The sequence below is a fragment of the Emys orbicularis genome, chromosome 2 (genome assembly GCF_028017835.1).
Source record: "Emys orbicularis isolate rEmyOrb1 chromosome 2, rEmyOrb1.hap1, whole genome shotgun sequence".
In the NCBI taxonomy this organism is placed as follows: domain Eukaryota; kingdom Metazoa; phylum Chordata; order Testudines; family Emydidae; genus Emys; species Emys orbicularis.
In genome coordinates this window covers 256,459,152-256,483,272 of record NC_088684.1, presented here as the reverse complement: position 1 = coordinate 256,483,272, position 24,121 = coordinate 256,459,152, and the positions used below count along the sequence as shown (strand labels likewise).

The window sequence follows — 24,121 nt, the reverse complement described above, 5'->3', positions numbered from 1 at the left end:
TCCTCTGCTGTGAAACAGCTGTGTTCAGCAAAGGCATTCTGGACTAATAAGCCCATACTAGAAGTAGGAATTGCCTTCATCAGTTGCTAGCCCAATTTTCTCCCAAGATTTTTGTACTCTCTGCCATGCTGCTCCGGATGCATGGGAGGAGCTCCCTGTTAAAATTCATAAATATCCATGACATTCTTCTTCTTAGAATTCACCTGTGCCATGATGACTACAAATTATGTGACAAAGGATAGACAGTTGGTGTGATCTGCCTGCTTTTTATTGTACTAGACATGATCATTTTCCTTTCATAGTTTCATAGAGTTCAGGGCTGGAATGTACCATTAGATCATCTAGTCTGACCTCCTGTACATCACAGGCCATTAAATTTCACTCGGTTACCACTACAGCAAGCCCAAAGACAACTAAACTGTGCCACAGGCAGAGAAAAGACCAAAGTACCACCCATGACTGAGGCCCTTGCAATAGCAGAGAATTGAATAGGTGAGAAATGCCCAAGTGATCCTAGCAGGCAAACCACACCCCATGCTACAGAGGAAAGGGAACCCCTCCTTTCCCAACCCCAAATATGGCAATCAGTATGACCTTGTGTGTGAGAGAAAAACATACTATCAAGGCATCTACAAAGAGCACTGATCCTTCCCAGCCCTTGTCCTGTTTGCAGCTGTGGACAATTTCTGATCTTTTAGAGGAAAGGATGAAGAGAGTACTTCAAGCCAATGGTGCATGAGGGGGAAAAAAATCCTTCCTGATCCCCACAGGTAACTAACTGAAGACCTGAAGGATGAGAATTGATTATGTCATTATCTTAATGCAGAACTGCAAGTGTTATGAGCAGTTGAGGGCAATGCAGGCAATCCTGTTCTTCTTATGGTATTTGAAGGAAGGGGATGAACAGGGGGACTCATAGATTCCAAGGCCAGAAGGGACCACTATGACCATATGCTCCCCCTCACTCCTCTACACACAGGCCATAGAATTTCTCCCAGAGGCTTGATTAAAGCAGTGGTTCTCAATAAGGGGTACATGTAGCGTGGGGGTACATCAACTCATCTAGATATTTGCCTAGTTTTACAACAGGTGACATAAAAACCACTAACAAAGTCTGTAGAAACTAAAATTTCATACAGACAAAATGAGAAAGTAAGCAATTTTTCAATAATAGTGTGTTGTGACACTTATATTTTTATATCTATTTTGTAAGCAAGTGGTTTTTAAGTGAGGTGAAACTTGAGGTACACAAGACAAATCAGACTCCTGAAAGGGGTACAGTAGTCTGGAAAGCTTGAGAACCACTGGATTAAAGCATATCTTTTAGAAAGCTACCTAGATATCACTGTTCCCTTTTCTCCTTCCCCAACCATGTGTTTGTAGCCAGATGCTATTTTGGTAATATATTAAAACTGTAACCTCTTTGGAGGAGGACCATCTGTTACCACATGTGTGTAGAGAGCCTAGCACAATAAAGACCCAATCCTTGATTGGGGCCCCTAGGCATTACCTCACTACAAATAATATTAAATAACACAAATAATTATGGAAATAAATTGGAATTCGTAGTTACTACTAATATTATTATTTGTATACAGTAGTGCAGTGAATCTGCATAGTTCTGAGGAATCGGTAAAATTTGCCAAACATTAAGCAAGAATCCTTGTCCTGGAAAGTGTTATGCCAGTATCCTGCATGATTTTCCAGGTGACAACTATTCTTTTGTTTATATTGGCAAGTAATGAGACACTTTCATTATAAAGTATTAGTTACAGAGGTTTCAAAATTAATCCTAAAAACTCATTCCAGGCTGAATATTAATGTACACATGTTAATCCCACAGAACATTTTCTTCAGCAAAATGTATCAATTTTATGTGTGTTTTTGACCTCAAAGAGTTTTTTTTAATGCTATGGTTCCACTGGATTTATGTAAGTAGTTATAACACTTAAATCTTAACAACCTGCCAGGTGACTGTGAATGCATGTGATCTTCAAACAAGTGAATTTACACACACCTGAGAGGGGGAAAAAACGAGAACAAATGAACTGATCTGATCCTTCCTCTGTGTCTGAGATCAATTCACTTATACAAACTTGTAGTTAGAGTCTTATAAGAAGGCAAATTATTTAGAAGACATGATATCGTTATCTGTCATCAGGTACATCTCTGAGTTTAAAGTGTAAAAAAACCAAATCTTTAAAATATTTTGAAATATAAAGCCTCTGATTAGAGTGAAAATTAATTTAGACCAGATCATTTTTTCTTAAACAAACAAATTAAAAACCAATATATAACAACTACAATCCTACAAAAAGTCTTAGTTTTGGATTGTATATAGGCCCCAATCTAGCCTGAAGTCAGTGGGACTACTTACATACTTAAAATTATGTGTTTAAGTGCTTTGCTGCATAGGATCTTTAAAGCTAGATCCAAATCCCACTGAAGTCAATGGGAGACTTTCCATTGACTTCAATGGGAGTAGGATCAGACCTTAAGTTTGGGATGGCCCCCTCACATTCAACTCATTTCTAAAAGATTAATCTTATTATTTACAGTTGCCTTAAAATTCCTAAAATTAATTTGTTCATACATGGAAAATGTAGATTTGCTTCAAATTTTAGATAATCTGCTTAATCCAGACTGTCTGGATTAAAAGAGTTTAAAGTTTCTCACATTCCATTATTTTGTTGTAATACTTTCTCTTTCCTTTAATAATAATAATAAATTAGTGAAATACAATAAAACTATCAGAATATCAATTAGAATAGCAATTTCTACTAACTGCTTTGAATAGCATAGCCATAAAGAAAATTGAAGACCAAAATTGAAGACCATTCTAAATACATTTGATTGAGCCTAATAGTGGAGACTGAACCATTTAAACTAAGGTATTTGATATAGAACTTTGGTACAACAGGACATGTGCTGTGGCTGTGCAGAAGGCTAAGAATGAGTTCTTTTCTTTCACCACAGTAGATTTACTTCAAGTTTTAGATAGTCTGCTTAATCCAGACTGTCTCCTCATCTTCTCTGCTCGAGTTTCATGTGATAATACTCACTGGAAATAGTGAGAGAATTTTGTCTCACAGCTTCTGCTTTGGATCCATGTCCTTCCTAGCTGGCGCAGGCCAGTGAGGAAGTACTGGGTCCTTTGCTGGTGGAGATTGTCAAAACCTCTCTTAGAGCAGGAGGGCTGACTATTGCTTTGAAGTAAGAGTTATTGCTGCCTTTGCCTCTTGACTCAGACCCTGAAACCTAATTTGGACTCTGACCCTTGGTATTGATCCTGGCTTGGAACCTGACTATGCACTCCTCTGCTACTCACAGCCTCAGGTTTGACCCTGCTCTGGCCCTTAGTCCTGACTGCCCTTGTTGGGATTCTGACAATCTAAAGGGAATTCTCAGCTGGCCAGAATATGTCCACTTTGTGCTGTCTGAATACAATACTATATGCTCAAGCTCAACCACAAGATATTGGCCTGATCCAGGAATCACTGGGTGAAATTCTATGCCCTATGTAATGCAGAAAGTCAAACTAGATGATATTAATGGTCTGTTCTGGCCTTCAAAATCTTTATCTATGAATGTATTAGACTGGAGAATCCACCCTGGAAATTATGCCTTAGCTTCCAGCCTATGAAGGTTGAACAAGAGTAAAAAGTTGAAGAATTGTCATTAAATATGACTCTGAATAAACATTTCTTCAGAAAAAAAGGAACTATTTTTGCATAGTCACTATTCAGAGTAGGACTGTACTTTAAATTAGATTCTTAATACTGTTGTAATGTAGGAATTAAAAAAAAGGTTTAATTGTAAGTGTGCTTAGGCTTCTCTTATTTTTAGTAGTGTTTCCTTAAATGTTCATCCAATAAGTACTAAAAAGTTATGTCATCCTAGAATATATGGGGACACACTTAAGTGATTTACATCTTTCTAGGATTTAAAACAGGAAAGCCAGCAGGTACTGTTCATAGAAATGTAGCATGTAACATGTTTGTAGGCATTTCTCTAAAACTCTGAAATGATCTTCTCAAACATTAATTATTTTTATGGTAACTTTTTCATAAAATGTATGTTAGAAAAAAACTAATGAAAGTGATCTTTTACAGTTCAAATTGGAAGCAATTCTCCTCATTAAATCAGAAGGAAGAATAAATTTTATTTCCAAATGAATAAACCAAAATCTATTTTTTTTCTGGTTAATGACAATATGTCAGGTTACAGAGTAACATTTATCTTTTTGTGCATTGTTTCTGTAGTTAATTAAATAATGAACTTCTATGAACTCAATTCATTTTATAAGAAGTTTATGATAGTACTAAAATAATATGGTACATCAAACTTTGACCTTGAAGTTCATAAAAATATTCAGACTGTTTGTCTCTCTTTACCACATATGGTATAACAGTAATTCTCTGACTAACATTTATAGTGTACAAAAGAAGTCCAATCGTGTATAAAAGTCAGCTGCTCAGCTTCCGCCTACTAACACTGAGTTTCAAACTTAGATTTCTTATTCTTTTATTATAGCTTACAAGGCACTGACTCATTTGATATCCTAGGGGAATTCTTATTCTGCCTAAGGGTATGTCTACACTATGAGAGTAGTTCGATTTTACTTAAAGCGAATTTGTGGAACCGATATTACAAAGTCGAACGTGTGTATCCACACTAAGGACAGTAATTCGACTTTGTGAGTCCACACAAACGGGGCAAGCGTCGACACTGGAAGCAGTGCACTGTGGGCAGCTATCCCACAGTTCCCGCAGTCCCCGCTGCCCATTGGAATTCTGGGTCGAGCCCCCAATGCCTGCTGGGGCAAAAAATGTGTCGAGGGTGGTTTTGGGTAACTGTCGTCATTCAACCGTCACTCCCGCCCTCCCTCCGTGAAAGCGCCGGCGGGCAATCAGTTCGCGCACTTTTCTGGTGATTGACAGCGCGGACGCCACAGCACTGCGAGCATGGAGCCTGCTGCGATCATCGCTGCAGTTATGGCCATTGTCAACACCTCGCACCTTATCATCCACCTTTTTCAGAGGCAGATGCTGAGAAATCGGGCGAGGAGGCTATGGCAGCGCAGTGAGGACATGAAGTCTGAGAGGGGCACAGACCTGTCACAAAGCACGGGACCCCGCGCCGTGGACATCATGGTGGCAGTGGGTCATGTTGATGCTGTGGAACGGCGATTCTGGGCCCGGGAAATAAGCACGGACTGGTGGGACCGCATAGTGCTGCAGGTCTGGGATGAATCACAGTGGCTGCGAAACTTTCGGATGCGTAAGGGAACGTTCCTGGAACTTTGTGAGTTGCTGTCCCCTGCCCTGAAGCGAAAGGACACCCAGATGCGAGCAGCCCTGACTGTCCAGAAGCGAGTGGCCATAGCCCTCTGGAAGCTTGCAACGCCAGACAGCTACCTGTCAGTCGCGAATCACTTTGGAGTGGGCAAATCTACCATGGGGGTTGCTGTGATGCAAGTAGCCAACGCAATCGTTGAGCTACTGCTCTCAAAGGTAGTGACCCTGGGAAACGTGCAGGTGATCATAGATGGCTTCGCTGCGATGGGATTCCCAAACTGCAGTGGGGCTATAGATGGAACTCACATCCCTATCCTGGGACCGGCCCACCAGGCCAGCCAGTACATTAACCGAAAGGGCTACTTTTCAATGGTGCTGCAAGCACTGGTGGACCATAGGGGACGTTTTACCAACATCAATGTCGGATGGCCGGGCAAGGTTCATGATGCTCGCGTTTTCAGGAACTCTGGTCTGTTTAGACGGCTGCAGGAAGGTATTTACTTCCCGGACCACAAAATAACTGTTGGGGATGTGGAGATGCCTATAGTCATCCTCAGGGACCCAGCCTACCCGCTAATGCCCTGGCTCATGAAGCCCTATACAGGCGCCCTGGACAGTGAAAAAGAACTCTTCAACTACCGGCTGAGCAAGTGCAGAATGGTGGTGGAGTGTGCTTTTGGACGTCTGAAGGGGAGATGGAGAAGCTTACTGACTCGCTCTGATCTCAGCGAAACCAATATTCCCATTGTTATTGCAGCTTGCTGTGTGCTCCACAATCTCTGTGAGAGCAAGGGGGAGACGTTTATGGCGGGGTGAGAGGTTGAGGCAAATCGCCTGGCTGCTGATTACGCCCAGCCAGACAGCCGGGCGATTAGAAGAGCCCAGCGGGACGCGCTGTGCATCCGGGAAGCTTTGAAAGCTAGGTTCCAGAGTGAGCAGGGTAACCTGTGACTATTAAGTTTGTTTATTCAGAAGGTGAAGCTGCCCCCGTTTCTTTACCCAGTTAATGTTGACTATCCTCTCCAGTTACCAATCCCCTTCCCCCCCTTCCAACACACCTTTAAAAATAAAATAAATGAAACTTTGTTCATTAACACCGTTTTCTTTATTAAGGCTTTCGTGGTAAAGTGTTGAAACTGGGACGCAGACTGTGGTGGGGAGCGGATGTAGTGATGGGATGGAAAGGACGCTTCTAAACTCGAGGAATGACAGGCTCCTGCTCCTAGAGCGGTCCGCAGTGGTGGACTGGTTGTTTCAACGGAGCCTGCCACCCCTCCTTTTCGGGACTCTGTGTGTGGGGGCTATGTGACTTTGTGGCGGGGGAGGGCAGTTACAGATCCCCTGCTGCGTGGCTCTGTCATCCAGGCTAAGGACCGCTGCATAAGATCTGTAACCGCCCTCCCCCGCCACAAACTCACATAGCCCCCCCCACACACACACAGAACATGAAAACCACCTCCCAGACTGACCAGGGTGCCTAGTGACTGCAATGTGTGTGTGACCTTCTGCTGAACCTGCCCCCGTGTCTGTACCCTGGTAAAGGTGACCGTCCTCTCCAATTACCAACCCCCTTCCCCCCCTTCAAACACACTGTCCTCTTTAAGAACATGACGGAAACAGTAATTAACAGAAACATATTTTTTATTAACAACAACACAGTTAGGGGATGAAACTGGGACGGGGGCCTGGGTGAGGTGCTTTTGGAGTGAAGGAAAGGACTTATCAAATCTTTGGGAATGAGAGCCTTCTGTTACTTGAGCAGTCTGCAGGGGTGGAGTGACTGTTTTCACGGCCCCTGCCGCCCCTCCTTCTTGGGACTTTGGGTGAGGGGGGGATGGGACTTTGTGGGAGGGGAGGGCGGTTAGAGATAGAGTGCAGCGGGGCTCTGTCCTCCTGCCTCCGGTCCTGCAGAACATCTACAAGGCGCCGGAGCGCGTCCGTTTGCTCCCTCATTAGTTCAAGCAGCGTTTGAATCGCCTACTGGTCTTCCTGCCGCCACCTGTCCTCCCGTTCGCTGTGTGATCGCTGGTATTGTGACATGTTCTCCCTCCACTGGGTCTGCTGTGCTGCCTCGGCTCAGGAGCAGCCCATAAGTTCTGAGAACATCTCGTCCCGTGTCCTTCTCTTTCGTCGCCTGATCTGCGCCAGCCTCTGGGAGGGGGATGCCGGGGTAGCTCGGGAGACACTCGCAGCTGTGGGATGGGAAAAAGGGAGTGAATTCCTCAGAAAGATACAGTTTTGCGAACAATGAATATAGTCTTTCTCTGAACAAGACCATGCACAGCACCTATCACATGCGCAATCAGTACAAGGTCGAATTTTCGGCCTTCCCATTGAGTGCCTGTGGTCTTGCTGTACAGATCACACAAGCGGGGCCGGACAACGGAATTCGGCTAGCAGGCGAACATGGTAAGCCGTAGACTTTTGGCTGCTTAAAGCTTAATTTATAGCAGTGCCCTCCTTTCACGTTCCAAGCAATGCTCCTAGCATTGGCCAGTTCCTGCTGCTGGCACCCCCCTCGCGGCTGTGCCCGGGAAAGATCCCTGCATGCTGCCCCTGTCACGCCTCCACCGCGTGGCTGTAAACGGCCGGTTACAGTTATGTAAAGGAACAGGCAATCAGTCCCAATACTAACATTCCCCGAATTCAAAGCAGGTCACCATGAGTGATATCACTCTGATGAGGATTTCGGAGACCGAGAAAGACCGCATGCTGCGTGAATGCCAGCAAGCACCAGGGCCGTATGCCTCCATGCTTTGCGAGGCAATGATCCCGGAGTACTTGCTGCTAGCCTGGCGCGGAAAAGTTTCCTACTACGGAGGACGCAATAAGGCCGCTCTCCCCAGGAACCTGATGCAAAGGCTTTCACAATACCTCCAGGAGACCTTCGTGGAGATGTCCCAGGAGGATTTCTGCTCTATCCCTGGACATATTGACAGAATTTTCCAGTAGCTGCACTGGCAAGGACTAAAAACTAAAGCGCCTAGGGCAAACTAATCATGAAAAACCGGACATGTTGACAAACTTTTCCAGTAGCTGCACTGGCAAGGACTAGAAACTAAAGCGCCTAGGGCAAACTAATCATGAAAAACCCATTGTTAAGATACCATTCCTATTCTGTTCAAAATAAATGTTTAAAACACTTACCTACTGATGTTTCCCCTGATTCACGGTCTGGGTTACCGCCTTGGGAGGGTTGGTAGGGGATCTCCGCGAGGGTGATGAAGAGATCCTGGCTGTCGGGGAAATCAGTGTTGAAAGCGCTGTCGACTGCCTCGTCCTCCTCATCTCCTTCCTCATCTTCCCCGTCCGCGAACATCTCCGAGGAAGCGGCCGTCGACAATACCCCATCATCAGAGTCCACGGACAGTGGTGGGGTAGTGGTGGCGGCCGCACCTAGAATGGAATGCAGTGCCTCGTAGAAACGGCATGTCTGGGGCTGGGATCCGGAGCGTCCGTTTGACTCTTTGATCTTCTGGTACCCTTGTCTCAGCTCCTTGATTTTCACGTGGCACTGCGTTGCATCCCGGCTGTATCCTCTCTCCGTCATGGCTTTGGAGATCTTCTCGTAGATCTTCGCATTCTGTTTTTTCGATCACAGCTCTGAAAGTACGGACTCATCGCCCCACACAGCGATCAGATCCAAGACTTCCTGATCAGTCCATGCTGGGGCCCTCTTTCTATTCTGCGATTGCATGGTCACCTCTGCTGGAGAGCTCTGCATCGTTGCCAGTGCAAGAGCTCGTCACGATGTCCAAACAGGAAATGAGATTCAAACTGGCCAGACAGGAAAAGGAATTCAAATTTTCCCGGGGCTTTTCCTGTGTGGCTGGTCAGAGCATCCGAGCTTGGACTGCTGTCCAGAGCGTCAACAGAGTGGTGCACTGTGGGATAGCTCCCGGAGCTATTAGCGTCGAATTACATCCACACCTACCCTAATTTGACATGGCCATGTCGAATTTAGCACTATCCCCTCTTCGGGGAGGAGTACAGAAATCGATTTAAAGAGACCTCTATGTCGAAATAAATAGTTTCGTTGTGTGGACGGGTGCAGGGTTAATTCGAGTTAACGCTGCTAAATTCGACATAACCTCCTAGTGTAGACCAGGCCTAAGAAGTTAGGGTCTGACCTAAATCTGATGGAAATCAATGGGAGGCTTTCCAATGATTTTGATGGGCATTGGATTTTAGGTCCTTATTCAGTTGTGTGGAAATCTATTTTCCTAGCTATCTAATCTTATTATAAGTCAAGGTGTTATTGTAACCCACACACTTCCTGGGTGTGGTGTTCTGTCCCATCTAGTGGCACCAAGACCACTTGGAGAGAGAGAGAGAGAAAATAAGTCTGCTCTATAGCCTTAGCTAACAGCCAGTTAACTTTTAGTTCACGTGGTAGAGGCTCATGCACTAAGCTCCAAAGGTCCCCGGTTCAATTCTGCCCACTGACAACTGGGGTCTGTCACTGTTACATTATCACAATTGCCAACATCGACTCTCATTATCAGAACTATTTTGCAAAAAAAGAAATCTGATGGTCTGGAGCTTAATTTGCAAGAAAATAAATCTTTAAATAAAAAGATTCATTTCAAAATTGTACAAATGTTTTTAAGTACAAAAATAGGAGTTTCAGGTACTCTTTTTTTCTCACTCACTATATATAAATATACAAATAATGTTTGAGATGGAATTAGCTCATAACTGATCTTGTTTGTCCTGTTGGCTGAAAGAACAGAAAATCACATTACATCTTCTTACCTTTATAATTAAATGACTAAACTATGCATTCTCAGGCTATAGTTTAAAAAGTTAACTTCACAATTTACTATTTAATGAAAAGGTTATGATGGAATATGAATAATGAAAATGGTGCTGCTTTCTGCACAAGCTGAAAGCCATTATCTTTATGAAACCAAGAGGAATAAACTATTTTTTCCAGTGGGATGAAATAAAATATTACTTTTCCTTTTAATTAGGACTGTCAATTAATCACAGTTAATGTATGCAATTAACACAAAATAAATTGATGAGATTAAAAAATAGTTGTGATTAATTGTGGTTTTAATCACACTGTTAACGTATAATAGAATACAATTTAAACTTATAAATATTTTGGATGTTTTTCTACATTTTCAAATATATTGATTTCGATTACAACACAGAATACAAAGTGTACTGTACTCACTTTATATTTTTATTGCAAATAGTTGCATTATAAAAAAGATAAATAGTATTTTTCAATTCACCTCATACTAGTAGTGCAATGCAATATGTTCATCATGAAAGTGCAGCTTACAAATGTAGATTATTACTTTTTATATATCTGCACTCAAAAACAAAACAATGTAAAACTTTAGCACCCCTACAAGTCAAAGCATGAAGGGGCATACAAATGTTTAGCATATCTGGCACATAAATACCTTGCAATGCCAGCTACAACAGTGCTATGGGAACACCTGTTCTCACTTTCAGGTGACATTGTAAATAAGAAGCAAGCAGCATTATGTCCTGTAAATGTAAACAAATTTGTTTGTCGTAGCAATTGGCTGAACAAGAAGTAGGACTGAGTGTTCTTGTCTGAGGTGAATTGAAAAATACTATCTGTCTCATATTAAATAGCAAAACAGAAATAATTATGGGGTTAGGGTTAAATGTTAAGCTTGATAATGGCATCAGCTCCACCTATAATAGGGTTGCATTTCATCATTTGTCTCTGAGACACTATGTGCTTTGCATATTTTTTCAAAATGCTTCCTTCTGTTTTAGGTTCTGTAAAAGATCCCAGATGAAGAATGTAAGCCTTATGGGATGGAAAAGGTCAGGTCTACATGTGTAAAATGCCATGTACATTTATAATGCTATTCAAATAATAATTAATCAAATTAAAATAAATAATAGTGTAGGACACCTCTATGATATTCAGTACCATGTCTCCCTACAGCATACTTAGTCTTAATTGACTAGTAGGGATTCTGTTAATTTTGTAATCCATTCTTTCCAGGAGCTCTTGCTAAAGCCCTTCAGCACCACTCCTTGATTCTCTTTCTAGCTTATCAAACTTTTTAGCTGTGATTTAATAATTTCTGCAGACACTTACTGCTTTAATTAATACTAAATCTGGGTCCTAATAAACAGTATTTCTCAAGTTTCTGTAAAACCACTGCCAGATTTATTCTTTCAACAACATTCTCAAAGGTATATGAGCTTAAAGCTCCAATGCTTGTCCCACTACCAAGAGAACAAAACAAATCTTAAGATTCCGTGAATTTTCCCCTGACTTTGCAGCTATTAAATCAGAAATACCCATTTTAACTTTAATTTTTCAGCAACGTTAACTGAGAGGCTTACCTTCATGGAGGAATTCCATTTCCCCCCCGATTTCTTTGAGGTCTATCCAAATCTGATACTATGTTGAATTCAGGAGGTCTTACCTGCATGCATATCATTTGACTTACATAAAAACTAAAGGTGGGTGGGGTAAATCTTTTATTGGACCAACTTCTACTGCTGTAAGAGACAAGCTTTTGAGCTCCAGAGTTCATCTTCACCTCTTTGGAGCTAAAAAGCTTGTCTCTTTCACCAACAGGAATTGGTCCAGTAAAGAATATCACCACCTTATCGCTCATATCCTAGGACCAACATGGCTACATCAACACTGCAAACAAAATATTTCAAAAGACACATACAGTATATTAAGTATTCTGTCAGGGAAATGTCATAGCACACATCTCTGAGGAAATGAAAAAGAGAGGTTACTAAAAGAAAATAGAGATCAGCTTGGGCATTGCCTGGTTAAATGAGGCCACCATGTGGCAATTTAAAGACATGGTCACAGAGGGGAAATGTGTTGGTGGTTTTCTGTAAGATAACTAATTACAACAACAGAATATGATTGATAGTTCAAAAAATTAAATTATTAGAATAAAAATAAAGCCAGGAGGAATCATCGAACATTTACCATCTCAAATCAACAAACTACATCCTACTCCATATGGGAGTGGACTACATGCACCCTGATCCAATTGGCCCTGTCAACACTGGTTCTCCACTTGTGAGGTACTCCCTTCTCTTCATGTGTCATTATATAATTCCTGCATCTGTAACTTTCACTCCATGCATCTGAAGAAGTGAGGTTTTTTACCCACGAAAGCTTATGCCCAAATAAATCTGTTAGTCTTTAAGGTGCCACTGGACTCCTTGTTGTTTTTTTTACATCCTATTAAGCAAGAAGCCTGACCAACCCAGTTCCAGAGGAGTCTATCGTCTCACTGGAACAGTATGGGTGATGGATTTGCCTTACAAACTGGGGTTGGTCAGCTCTTTCAGTCTGGATCTCCTGACTCCATTTCTAATAATGGTTATGGAGTTATTTTTTCTTCATTGGTTTTGTGATTTGAGGTGGGGTAGCTGTCTCGTTGCCTTACTTATAGTAAATTTAAGAACAACCTACTGGTAATGCATTCAGTTTAAACTGCAGATGGTAAACATTAGGTGACATACCCTGCAATGAGGGCAACATTTCATTTCTTATGGGCCTGTACACTTTTTAGATTCATTTGTCTATAGTAGGTGGTGGGGCTGTTTCTTCTTATTTCCTACCCCTCACATTTTTCTAGCAGACCCTCATAGATATATCTTTCCTGTAGGACTCTTACATCTGCTGCACAGTTGTATGTGAATTTTAGCCAGGAAACCTTATTTAAAATGTATTCAAAGATGTTCCCTCCCGCACCCACACCACACACCCCCCCCACACACACTTACTCCTGCTTTTTGCAGGGGAACGGTTGGGAACAAGTCATTTATTCTGCTTTTATCTTAGGGCAGGAGGAAAGAGTACATTTAGGCTGCCCTCTCTAACCTGATCTTTTGTCCAATTCTGCCTCAAGAGTGTTGCTTTCTCACACCTTTGTCTTTTCTTACAATCCCCCGTTCTACCTTCTCTCAATTTTGTCTTATCCACTTAGTCCTTAACTTATTGCCATTCATCTTTTCTTCTCCCTCTTCTCTATTGAAACTCCTTATGGACTCCCCTAGATATTGATTACCCTGTCTACTCACCCTAACTATATCTGTGGGTTTCAGTGGGTGCAAAAATGAGATATTTGTCGGGATGCTTTCCCCGTGAATTCCTGTTGTTAACTTACATGTGTTTCTTGGAACGTAAAAGGAATCGGTAACTTATAAAAAAGGGGGGAGAACTTTGTATCTCACTTAAGAAAGCTGAAAGCTGATCTACTATTCCTCCAGAAAACCTACCTCATTGAGTCTGAAGCTTTAAAAAGGCTGCATTGTAGAAGGTGTTTCTAGTAATTACTTGGCCAACTCTAAGGATTTGTCAATTCTGTTCAGTAAAAGACTAAATACACAAATTCTGTCAACTACAAAAGACACTGAGGGTAGACTCCTAATTGTTAAAGTTCTTATCTCCAATATTACATACACTCTGTAAATCTCTATGCCCCCAGCAAAGAAGTTTCCATCTCGTTTCAATCAATTATTTTCAAGATTAATTGAAAATCTAATTATAGTGGGGGGACTTCAATGAAACGCTAGACCTGGTTTTCTATAGATTGAGCAGACACCAGCAGTCCCAGTCCCTTGGTAGGCAGAGCTTTATTGTCAAGATCAAAGAATTGGATTTGAAGGACATATGGAGGCTGCAAGACCTAAGGGTAGAAACTACACCTTTTTCTCACCCTCAGCACGTACTCATGAATTTATTATTTTCTGGTAATGGGTGGTTTGGTGACCTCTGTTATTAATAACAAAATAAAAACAATTATGATTTCTGATCACACAATAGTGGTATTGCAGTTCTCATCTCCTGAAAAACTAGGGACTACCAGAAGAAGGAGGTTAAACTCCTCTTTACTATTAGACACACAATCTAAGAAGTTTGTGGAGGAAGAAATAAAGTTTTTCTTTGAGATCAATGACAACTGCTTGGTCCCCTGAGCAATCTTATGGGCCACTTTCAAAGCATACTTAATGGCAAGATAATATCCTACTCCTCCCATAAAAAGAGAACCAGGCAGGCTGAGATGGAGAATTTAACGGAAAGGTTCAAGGAGGCAGATTTTAGCTATGCTGATTCCCCCTGTTCAGATAAACTCTGAGAGATGACCAATCTCGGGTATGAAATTAATAAAATAATTATGTGGGCTGAATTTGCTTTATTTAGACTAAAACTGACATACTGGGAATCTGGCAACAATGCTGTGAAATTATTAGCACACAGACATCACTAAAAACTAAAATCCCCTCAATTGGCTCTACTCAGGGCCAGATACTCACTGATTATAAAAGTACTAATGAACAATTCTCCAAATTTTACCAGTGCTTGTATTTAGAGAAAGACCCCCCTGATGATCAATTACTTGAGAAATACACTCAAAATCAGCAGTTTATTACTCATTAATTACCTCTGAAAATATGGTTGCCCTAGGCAACATGAAATCAGGTAAGGCTCCAGGCATAGAAAGATTTCCAGGTGAATTTTATGCTCAATTCAAAGACACTCTGGCTCCCAGATTGGTTGAATTATATACTGAAGCTTTTGGTAGAGGCACTTTGCCCTCTTAATGAATGAAGCCTTAGTCATGCTTAAGACTGAAAAAGATGTTCAAGAATGTGCTAGCTATTGAGCAATATCCTTAATCAACTATTGCATTAACATATTGTCTAAAATTCTAGGTGGCCAATTAGAAAAAATAACAAGAACCATAATACACCTGGACTAGGTGGGTTTTCTACAAAAGAGACATGGGATGGACAACACTTGTCAATTTATCAATATGCTGTCCTATTATCACTCCCCCTCAAAACTGATTGCTGTTCTGTTGCTGGATGTGGAAAAAGCCTTTGATTGGGTTAATTGGAGATATTTGTTCCTCGTTCTACAAAAATTTGGATTTGGTCCCCCTTTCATTCCCTAAATTAGATTTTTGTATTCCAATATTAGCTCCCATGTTGTAGCTAAAAACTACATTTCCCTTCCTTCCAATCTCCACCGTGGTACTAGACAGGGCTGTCCCATGTCCCCACTTGTGTTTGATTTGGCCTTAGAGCTGCTGGCATACAAATTAGAGTGCATCAAAGGATATAGGGTATAAAAATAGGGTCCCAAGACAGAAAAATATGCTTATATACTGATATACTTTTATTCAGCACCTATCCCCAACATCCTACAAACTACTGAATTGTTTGGGAAAATCTCAGGGTACAAAATAGATTGGCACGAGTCAGAGGCTCTTTGTCTCTAGAGGGATCATAATGTCACCCTCTTAGATAATACTTTTCTCTGGCAGCATGCAGAAATCAAGTACTTGGAAGTCCTATTTCCAAGGAACAGAAAAGATACGGTGAAAATTAATGTCAGTCCTTTTATCTCACAGATAACTTTGGATGTACATAAATATTAGGCCCCCCCTCTATCCTTTTGGGGAAGAGTTAATATATAAGAACCAATGTCTTCCTGAGACTTCTATTTGTTCTTAGCTCCTTGCTAGTTTATATTTCCTCTTCTATTCCCCCCCCCCCCAAATTAACAACATTTTAAAGTCCTTCTTGTGGGGTGTGGGCAACAAGCCCAGGTTATCCTTTGAAAAAATGTAGCTGCTTATTAAATCAGGAGGCTTTGGTCTGCTCATCGTTAGGCTTTACTATATATCCTCAATCTTGAGCTAAATGACACAATAACTGATTCACTGATACTCAGGGTCCACAGCCTGGCCATACATGGAGGAAGAAATTGTAGCCTCACTATCACTAGAATCAGTCCTAAACTCAGACTTCTATTATTTCCCTAGAAAGAGATCTGTTACAATTTTGGCTGCTAGAAAAGCCTGGTATCTGATTGCTTCTAAGTATAAATGTAATCCCTTAGTACTCTCAGAAACTCCAATTTGGGGTAACTCCAAAATTTTAAGTGCCTATAGATCCCTTCTGTGGCCTGATTGGACTAAAAAGGGGATTTTGAGCATAAAGCATATAACTGAAAATTTACCTTCTTGCGCTTTCCCAAAGGATACCAATACCTTCAACTTAAAAATGTTCTGCAACACCAGTTTGGACCAGGTGCCCTTTCAGTCCTGGATGCCCCCTAACTGTTGGGGCTTTCTGAAATTTGTTACACTCTGTAGGTGTGACATTCTATACCTTGGGGGAGCACCCTGTGACCCCCCATACTCCTCATTTATATATAATTGTGATCTTGCATATAAAGCATGTCATGTAAGATATCAGGGGAAAGGTTATGATCTGCTGAAAGTCATTTTTCTATCTAAATATGTATATTATTAATGCATATGAAGTTATGAGAATGTGTTGTATGGTTGTCCCTAAAATATGTTGTGGGTTTGGGAGGTGCCCAGATACTAGCTCTCCAGAGACAGTGACAAGGGAGGTAACCGACACCTGGGTGGGTGCTGAACAGACATAACGAGCCATTGTCCAGCAAGGGAGCTACAATGCAATGACTCACCTGCATAAGGCTACACCAGGGATATAGCTCAACCTTGCCTGGGAACTCAGCAATGCCCACCAGACATGCCTTGACTTGTGTTCTCTAAGCACATGGGACTGAGGATATAAAACAGAATACAGTGACCACAGGCTGGGCCTTTCTCCTGCCCCCACCAGTGCTGCAAGCAACAAAGACACTCAGAAGACTGAAGACTCCAACAGAGGAGACTGGCCCAGGTTTAAGGGACAAACCTGTATATTAAGGACTGCAGTATCCAGTGGGGCGAGAAAAATTGCTTAATCTAGATATTGCCCAGTCTAATAAGGTTGAGAGTTTAGACTGCATGCCTACATTTTCTTTTCTTTTGGTAACCACTCTAACTTTTTGCCTATCACTTATAATCACTTAAAATCTATCTTTTGTAGTCAATAAACTTCTTTTACTGTTTATCTTTACTAGTGAGTTTGCCTGAAGTGTGCTGTAAATCTGCTCAGGTTTGCATAGGCTAGTGTATATCCACTTTCCATTGATGAAGTGGTGAACAAATTAATAAATTTGCACTGCTCGTCTTGAGCAGTGCAAGATGATATATTCCTGAGGTACATTTCTGGGAGCTAGGGGGATTCGGCTGGTGCCTTTCTCTGTATGATTCATGAATGGCTCTGGGAGCATTCATGTAATCTAGCTGGGTGTGTGGCTCCACATGCAGTTGTACTGAGTGATAAGAGTGCCTGGAGGAGCTTGCTGCTTGTCACTAGCAAAGCATTGTGAGAGATAGCCCAGGCTGGAGAGTTAAGGGGGCAAAGTGGTCCCACAGTCCCAGGCTGCACCCCGGGGATCCCATCACACTAGACTATTGGCCAGCTTGTATCCCACCTATCAGGCAAACTGACAACTACTAGTGACAGTGTTAAAAGGAAATGGGAATGAGAGCTCTTAATCTCCCTTACCAACATTCAGTGGAATCAGATTTGTTCCAATATACCACATTGGTCACTAGATTTGGGATTAAGATTGATCCAGCAGAAAATCCTTTAGCGGATGCTCTGGACTCCTCAGACTTTTCAGGTCTGAAATGCTGGTCCTGCAATGCAGCAGGTGCTCACTTATACCCAGTGATGAGCTGCCAAAGTCTTAAAAACTGGTTCCCTACCGGTTCTTCGGCGGCACTTTGGCAGCAGGTCCTTGACTCGCTCCGGGTCTTCGGCGGCACGTTGGTGGCGGGTCCTTCAGTGCCGCGGAAGACGCAGAGCGAGTGAAGGACCTGCCGCTGAAGTGCCGCCGAAGACCCGGTAGGGAACCGCACGGTGAGTACAAGCCCCCTGTCCGTCCCCCCCATCCGACCCCCACCCGCATCCTGCCCCCGACTGCCCCCCTCAGAACCCGCAACCCATCAATCCCCCCTGCTCCTTGTCCGCTGACCACCCCTCCTTGAGACCCCCCACCTTAACTGCCCCCCAGAACCCCACCTCCTACCCAACACCCCCCATTCCCTGTCCCCTAACCGCCCCCCCCCCAGAACCTCCGCCCCCTCCAACCGCTCCCTGCCCCTTATCCAACCCCTCCTCCCAGCCCTGGCCCAGCCCCCTTACCATGGTGCTCAGGGCAGCATGTATGGATGCTGCGCGGCCCGCTGGAGCTCGCAGCCCCACCTCCTTACCATGCCGCTCAAAGTGGCAGGAGCTGCCGAACTGCCCAGGAGCGGTCCAAAGCACTGGTGCCAGCGGCGCGGCATGCTGAGGCTCTGCGAGAGGGGGAAGGCGGGGGAGGGGCCGGGGAGCCTCCCCAGCCGGGAGCTCAGGCGGGCCGGATGTGGCCCACGGGCCAGTGTAATGACAGAAAAACCTCCCTCTTCCAATTGCCCACCCCTTTAACAACCAGTTCTAAACCGGCTTCTAAATTTAACAACTGGTTCGCACGAACCCGGTGCGAACCAGCTCCAAATCACCACTGCTTATACCACATACTATGGGATTGTCCTGTGACATGCATCTTTTCTGGGCAGAGCTAAATATTCAGTCCAATTTCTTTCTCGCCACCAAGGTGCAACTGCAGGCTGGCCATGTCATCCCTGGCCTAAACAATCCGTGTTAGAAACTGGAATCCTTTGGAAAACTCTGATCATAATCAAATGTCTAATTCTACAGTAGTGGAAGTCCCAAATGTGCCCAACTATCAAAAATGGCATTCTGACTTGGTAGTCTAGTGGCAATGGAACTAATTACATGTTGTAAAAGAAACAAACAAGAGAAGTGTATGGATATATGATCCCCAACCATATTGGAAGTCTCTGAATAATCAATTAAATTGTTCATTGGATAAGCCTTTTATTTTGGGGGTGTGGGGTTTGTGGTGCTCCCTGATACCCTAGTCCCCTCCCACTCCCCCCTTTTCCTCCTCTCCTCTCTGTCGGATAATTCATCTCCTACTTTCCTTTCGGGCTTTTCTTTGGTCCTTTTCTCACTCTCAACATTCTTCTTTCTCTTCCATTTCTCTTTTTCTGAAAAGGAAATTTTGGTGATCAGTTTATGATGTTACTTTACAAAGAACCCCAAACTGGGACTGAATAATGTTAGTAAGAAATGTTGTGTTGGTACTGTTTAAAGGTGTTTAATTAGCTGCTTTAATAGTGTGTATAAGGTAAAGGTTATGTAAATCACTGGCTTTAATGAAATCCAATATGGAGTATATTATCTGTGACTCTTGGACTCCATCTCTGTAAACAGACTTGTTTACTGTTAAAGACACTGGATTTCCCTGGCTCAAACCGGACTGAACCAGTTTTTCCCGCCAAAACCAGCTCCCAACATTCTATTCCCTCAGAACTTTTCCCTCCAAAAAGTCTATATAAGAGCCTGCTCAGTGCCTGCGTGGGGCTGTCCATTCCAGCGGCAGCGTGTGCACCGTCGGGTCTTCCTACAGCTCCAGAGTTAGAGAGAAGAGTACCATCTATCCTATAGCAAGGTTGAGGAAGAAGAGGCCTGTCATCACTATCCCTGCCACAGAGAACTGAATCCATTTTACCTGTGGAGGGTCCTGCTTTCCTGGTGCCCGTCATCTCAGAGGGTCTCCCCACCTGTGACAAAGTCCAACAATCGTTGGGACTCCCCAGTAGTCCTCCTCGAAGGCTCTAAATCAGCCGGAGAGTAGAAGGTCCTGGGCTTCGCACCTGCACGCTGTGTCCACTGCGCCTAACTCATAGGAAAGGTTTCTGTATTGGGGTTTCTTTTATTGTTTTTCTAAATACCAAGGGAGGTTTTGTGGGTCTGAGCTTCAAGCTCCTAAAGCCAGTCACTGAATCACTGTATGGTTAAGTTTGTGTTTCTTCCCCAGTTTTTTGTACCTTTACCCTTAATATACTTACCTTTGTTTGCACCATATTACCTTGTCTCTCTTTATTTTTATTATATCACACAGGGAGGGAGGGACACCCTTATTGTAAGCTAAATCCACCGGTGACAGACATGGAAGGGAGCCGAGTCTGCTCTTCTGAATAAAGGGGCTTTCCTTTTCTATCTTTCCCCCTACCATTTTTCTAGTATTTTCTCTCAGAAGCGTTACCTTACTCCCTTTGGGGTAACAATAACAATGACCATTATTACATAATAGTACCGGCAAATCTTTTTAACCAGTCATATTGGTTATATTACTCTTTGCCCTTAATAACAAAGAAGTATGGTCTTACCTATCCTGTCTGATATTGACTCTTTACTCCAGGTTCGATACCTTTGTTCTCTTTGTATTTTTGTTATCTTTGTCATCTGTGTTAAAAGGATAAAACACACACATTTTATATATATTTCTTCTCCATTCCTTTTAAGCAAGCGACTTCAAACTGCAATTTGCAATTGTAAACTTTTAGCACTTTCAGACTGAATTTTGTATCCTACCTTCACTTGAGCGATTTAATATGGTTCATATTTAACAGCTAGTTTGAACTTCAAATTACTGGCCTGATTCTCAAAAGTCAAGTTAGGCAGAAGCTATGTATCTTCTTTCATTCAATCTGGAGCTCCTTAGACTAGGACTGAGTTTTGTAGTCAGATGTGTACAGGAAGAGAGTTAACAGGAATGGGGGAAGGAAGGGAGAAGAGGAGAGAAGGAGAGATTTAAGAAATTCTAATATATGAGATGAACCAAAGTCATTAGTGCAAAGTCCAGAAGTCTTACAGACTAGGCACTGAGGGACCACATCCCATTCACTACCAAAGAAAAAGGAGATGCTGAAAAAACAGTAAGAACAGAGAAGATAGAAAAATAAAGGTGAAATGACAACAGACATTGTCCAAATTCTTTCACCCTTCCCTTTGGTTTAAAAAAGAAAACACAACTGTATTGTGGTATACAAACCCCACACTGAAGAGCAAGGGGTTACGGAACAGCACTGGGATCAGTCAACGCTGCCCAGAGATACCTGCAAAGCCTGCACAAGCTAGAGGCAGGGCTTGAAAAGGGAGAGCAGAGCAGTCCATAGGCTGGCAATGGAAGGGAGCAAATGGCTGCTCTGAGGGAAAAGCACTGCCCAGGAGCTCATTGCCTGGGACCTGACAACACAATCCATGCAAACCCACAAGGAAGAAGCAGGGGACAGAGTGTTTGAGTCAGAAACTTTATTGGAGTGGTTTGGGGGGAGCAGTGACTTAATTCTAAGACACTGGGTTTAGCTGCCTACCATTGGGTCCTGGACCAGCATCTGGTGGAGAGGATGGGCCTGGGTTCCCTTACCTACTCTGAGAGGACAATACAATCACAAGAGCCCTCTCCTCCACTCATTTGCACTGGGCTGGGGCAGGGGATTGGGGTGCAGGAGGGGTGAGGGCTCTGGCTGGGGGTGTGGGCTCCCAAAAATTCATATCCCCATACCCGGCCCGCCACTCTTTAGTTTTGTTTGAATAATCCCATACACCATTGGCCACAATATGCTGAAGGCAATGACTTTTTCCCAGATCCAGCCCTGTTCATTACACACTCAACACCAATGACCTTTTCCCTCCATCACACTTATCCATTTAGATACATTTATTCCCACTGCTTCCCAAGTGTCATTATTGTTCCATGTTTTGTTAAACGGACGAGGTCCTCCAGTGAGGTCTGGGGAATTGAGTGGGATTGCCAGGACAGGAACACCAGCTTGAGAGTGGGCTGGGATGTGGCTGCAGACCCAGCAATTAGAAATATTAAGGGTCTGAGCTATCCACACTTGCTGCTGGATAAAAGAATTATCATTGTGGACTCCCCAGACCTTAAGACACCAGCAGCCGAGGAACAGGCCCCACCAGAGGCTCATGTTGGAGGCAAGGCCCTTCCAGTTCTGACAACCTCAACTGAGGGAACCGCAGTCACGGTTTTACATCCACCAGGCAGCAGGCGCTAGGCTCACTACTGCTTCTTTTTGGGCCTTGCTTTAGGTCCTCGTCTGCTTCTGGCAACCCTTACGAGAGCGTAGATGGTAAGGTATTGCAGGCTGTTCCTCTACGTCTTCTTCTGGAGTCAAAATTGACTCTGCGTGGTCCTGAGGTGATTGGTTTGCTGGGGGGGTGCCTTCTTACACTGCGAAGCATGTATGCACGCTGTGATGCCAGACAGTTTAACAGCCATCTGGATAGTAAGCAGTACCTGATGATTCTTTGATGTCCTTTAAGTCTCTTTACTTCTTCTTCCTTGACTCTGGCTATAACAATGGCCTTCACACCTTATCTTTTCCTGATGCATACATTTCTTATTTACACAGATTGAGAATACAAACAGTAGTATTTTATATCGAGCAAAAAGGCATTGCAAATTAAACCTTGCTAAGTTTTACAATCAATAACCAAGACAATTTACATTGAGACCCAGGCCTTCAATGTTCCTCTAATCTACTTAACATAGACACAATAGAGAATCCTGTTTCTTACTTACTAAACCTTAAAACAAAGAAATGTATATTTAACTAGAGGCCTACTTTGTAATACATATAGGAAACCATAGTAGACATTATAACTTATTCTAAAACAAAAGGGTGACCATAATCAGTCATAAGGATTGTTCTGGTCTGTCATTCCTTTCTGCTATTCAAAAAGGGTGGCTGACAGGATGAAATCAAATCATACATTAATTCTTATGGGACATTATAAAATCCTGCTTCTACATATCCCCCTTTTGACACTAAGATTATTAATCGCCAGTGTCACTTCTTATTTAGTCCACGTAATAGAAAATACTGGGAGGTGATTTGGGCCTGTGGTTCTAGCTTTGCATACATTTGTTTTATCCAACAGCACATTTCAAACGTTACAATTAAACACATACAATTTAAAATCAAAAACAATTAGGGTTAGTAACATTAGTATGCCAGTAGTTGTGGGAGACCATTCAGAAAATATATTATACCAATGGTAAGCTGTTATGTCTTTCTGCAGTGGCAATTCTTAACATGTTGCCATTTGCATGTATAATATGAATTATTCGGTTTCCCACATTGCCTTTTTGTTTGTTTTAGGAACTATGTTACCTTTTTACCTTTTGTAAACACATTACTTACATTACATTTACCTTTGTCTATTGGAAGGTTGCTAACACTTCCATTCTTTTAAAACACTTTCCCCCCCAAGAATTAACACATACACGTAGCCCATTATACAATACTTTGGTCTCATTATTCATTTTATCCCACATACAGGATCCTAGTGAGATGTCTTTACTACAGGGCTTTGGAGCAACAGGCATGGATAAGCATACCCACTTTTATTTGTTTCTTATTAGGTTGTCCTGTAGCTGATATTAGCTTTTTCTGAAAGACAAAAATAACATTTTTCTACCTCTTTTGGGGTGGCATTCATTATTGCTTAAAATATTCCTTTCTTTTACAAATACCCTTGCTGATTGCAGGCAAAACAAGAGGAATTACCTCCATATTTTCCTGTGTTTTTGTTCTATAGGCAGGCCAGGTTTCAATGGCTTCTATCTTTTAAGAGTTATGGGGAAATTATCCCACTGTTCAGTCATTAAATCCATGAGGTGGTGTACCTCAGTTTTCCCTTTACAGCAGACCAAGGTTACAATGTCTTTCCTGCTGTATTAAGCTTTAAGTTTGTTCACAGGTAACAGCTGAAAAGCATCATTACCGTAAAGGATTTTTTTCAAAAATCATACACACTATACATTGTTACAGGGGTACTTATTAACATTAAATTTATTTTAATTAAAGGTATCTTGTTATACCGTGCCTTTTATTTAGACAATTTGTTTGCTGACCAGGTATGTTCTTTATCTGCAACTTCTTTGTGCTGGCAGTTCTCTCACTTCCTTTATCAGTTAGATAATTTGCATCAACACAGGCTTGGCTTTTGGATTCAAAACCATTAGCAGAGCTCAGAGA

At 42.5% G+C, this 24,121-nt stretch overlaps 1 protein-coding gene across 1 annotated transcript in view; it reads right to left on the bottom strand.

The window, feature by feature from the left end:
• The window catches only part of ABCB1 (ATP binding cassette subfamily B member 1), a 99,873-nt gene extending 80,054 nt beyond the window's left edge, over positions 1 to 19,819 (bottom strand). The window contains exons 1-2 of the mRNA XM_065398464.1: positions 19,786 to 19,819; positions 19,191 to 19,261 (exon numbers count right to left, since the gene is read on the bottom strand). Of these exons, the coding sequence (XP_065254536.1) occupies positions 19,191 to 19,261; positions 19,786 to 19,819 (105 nt within the window). The remainder of the gene's footprint in view (positions 1 to 19,190; positions 19,262 to 19,785) is intronic.
• Positions 19,820 to 24,121: the final 4,302 nt, after the last annotated feature.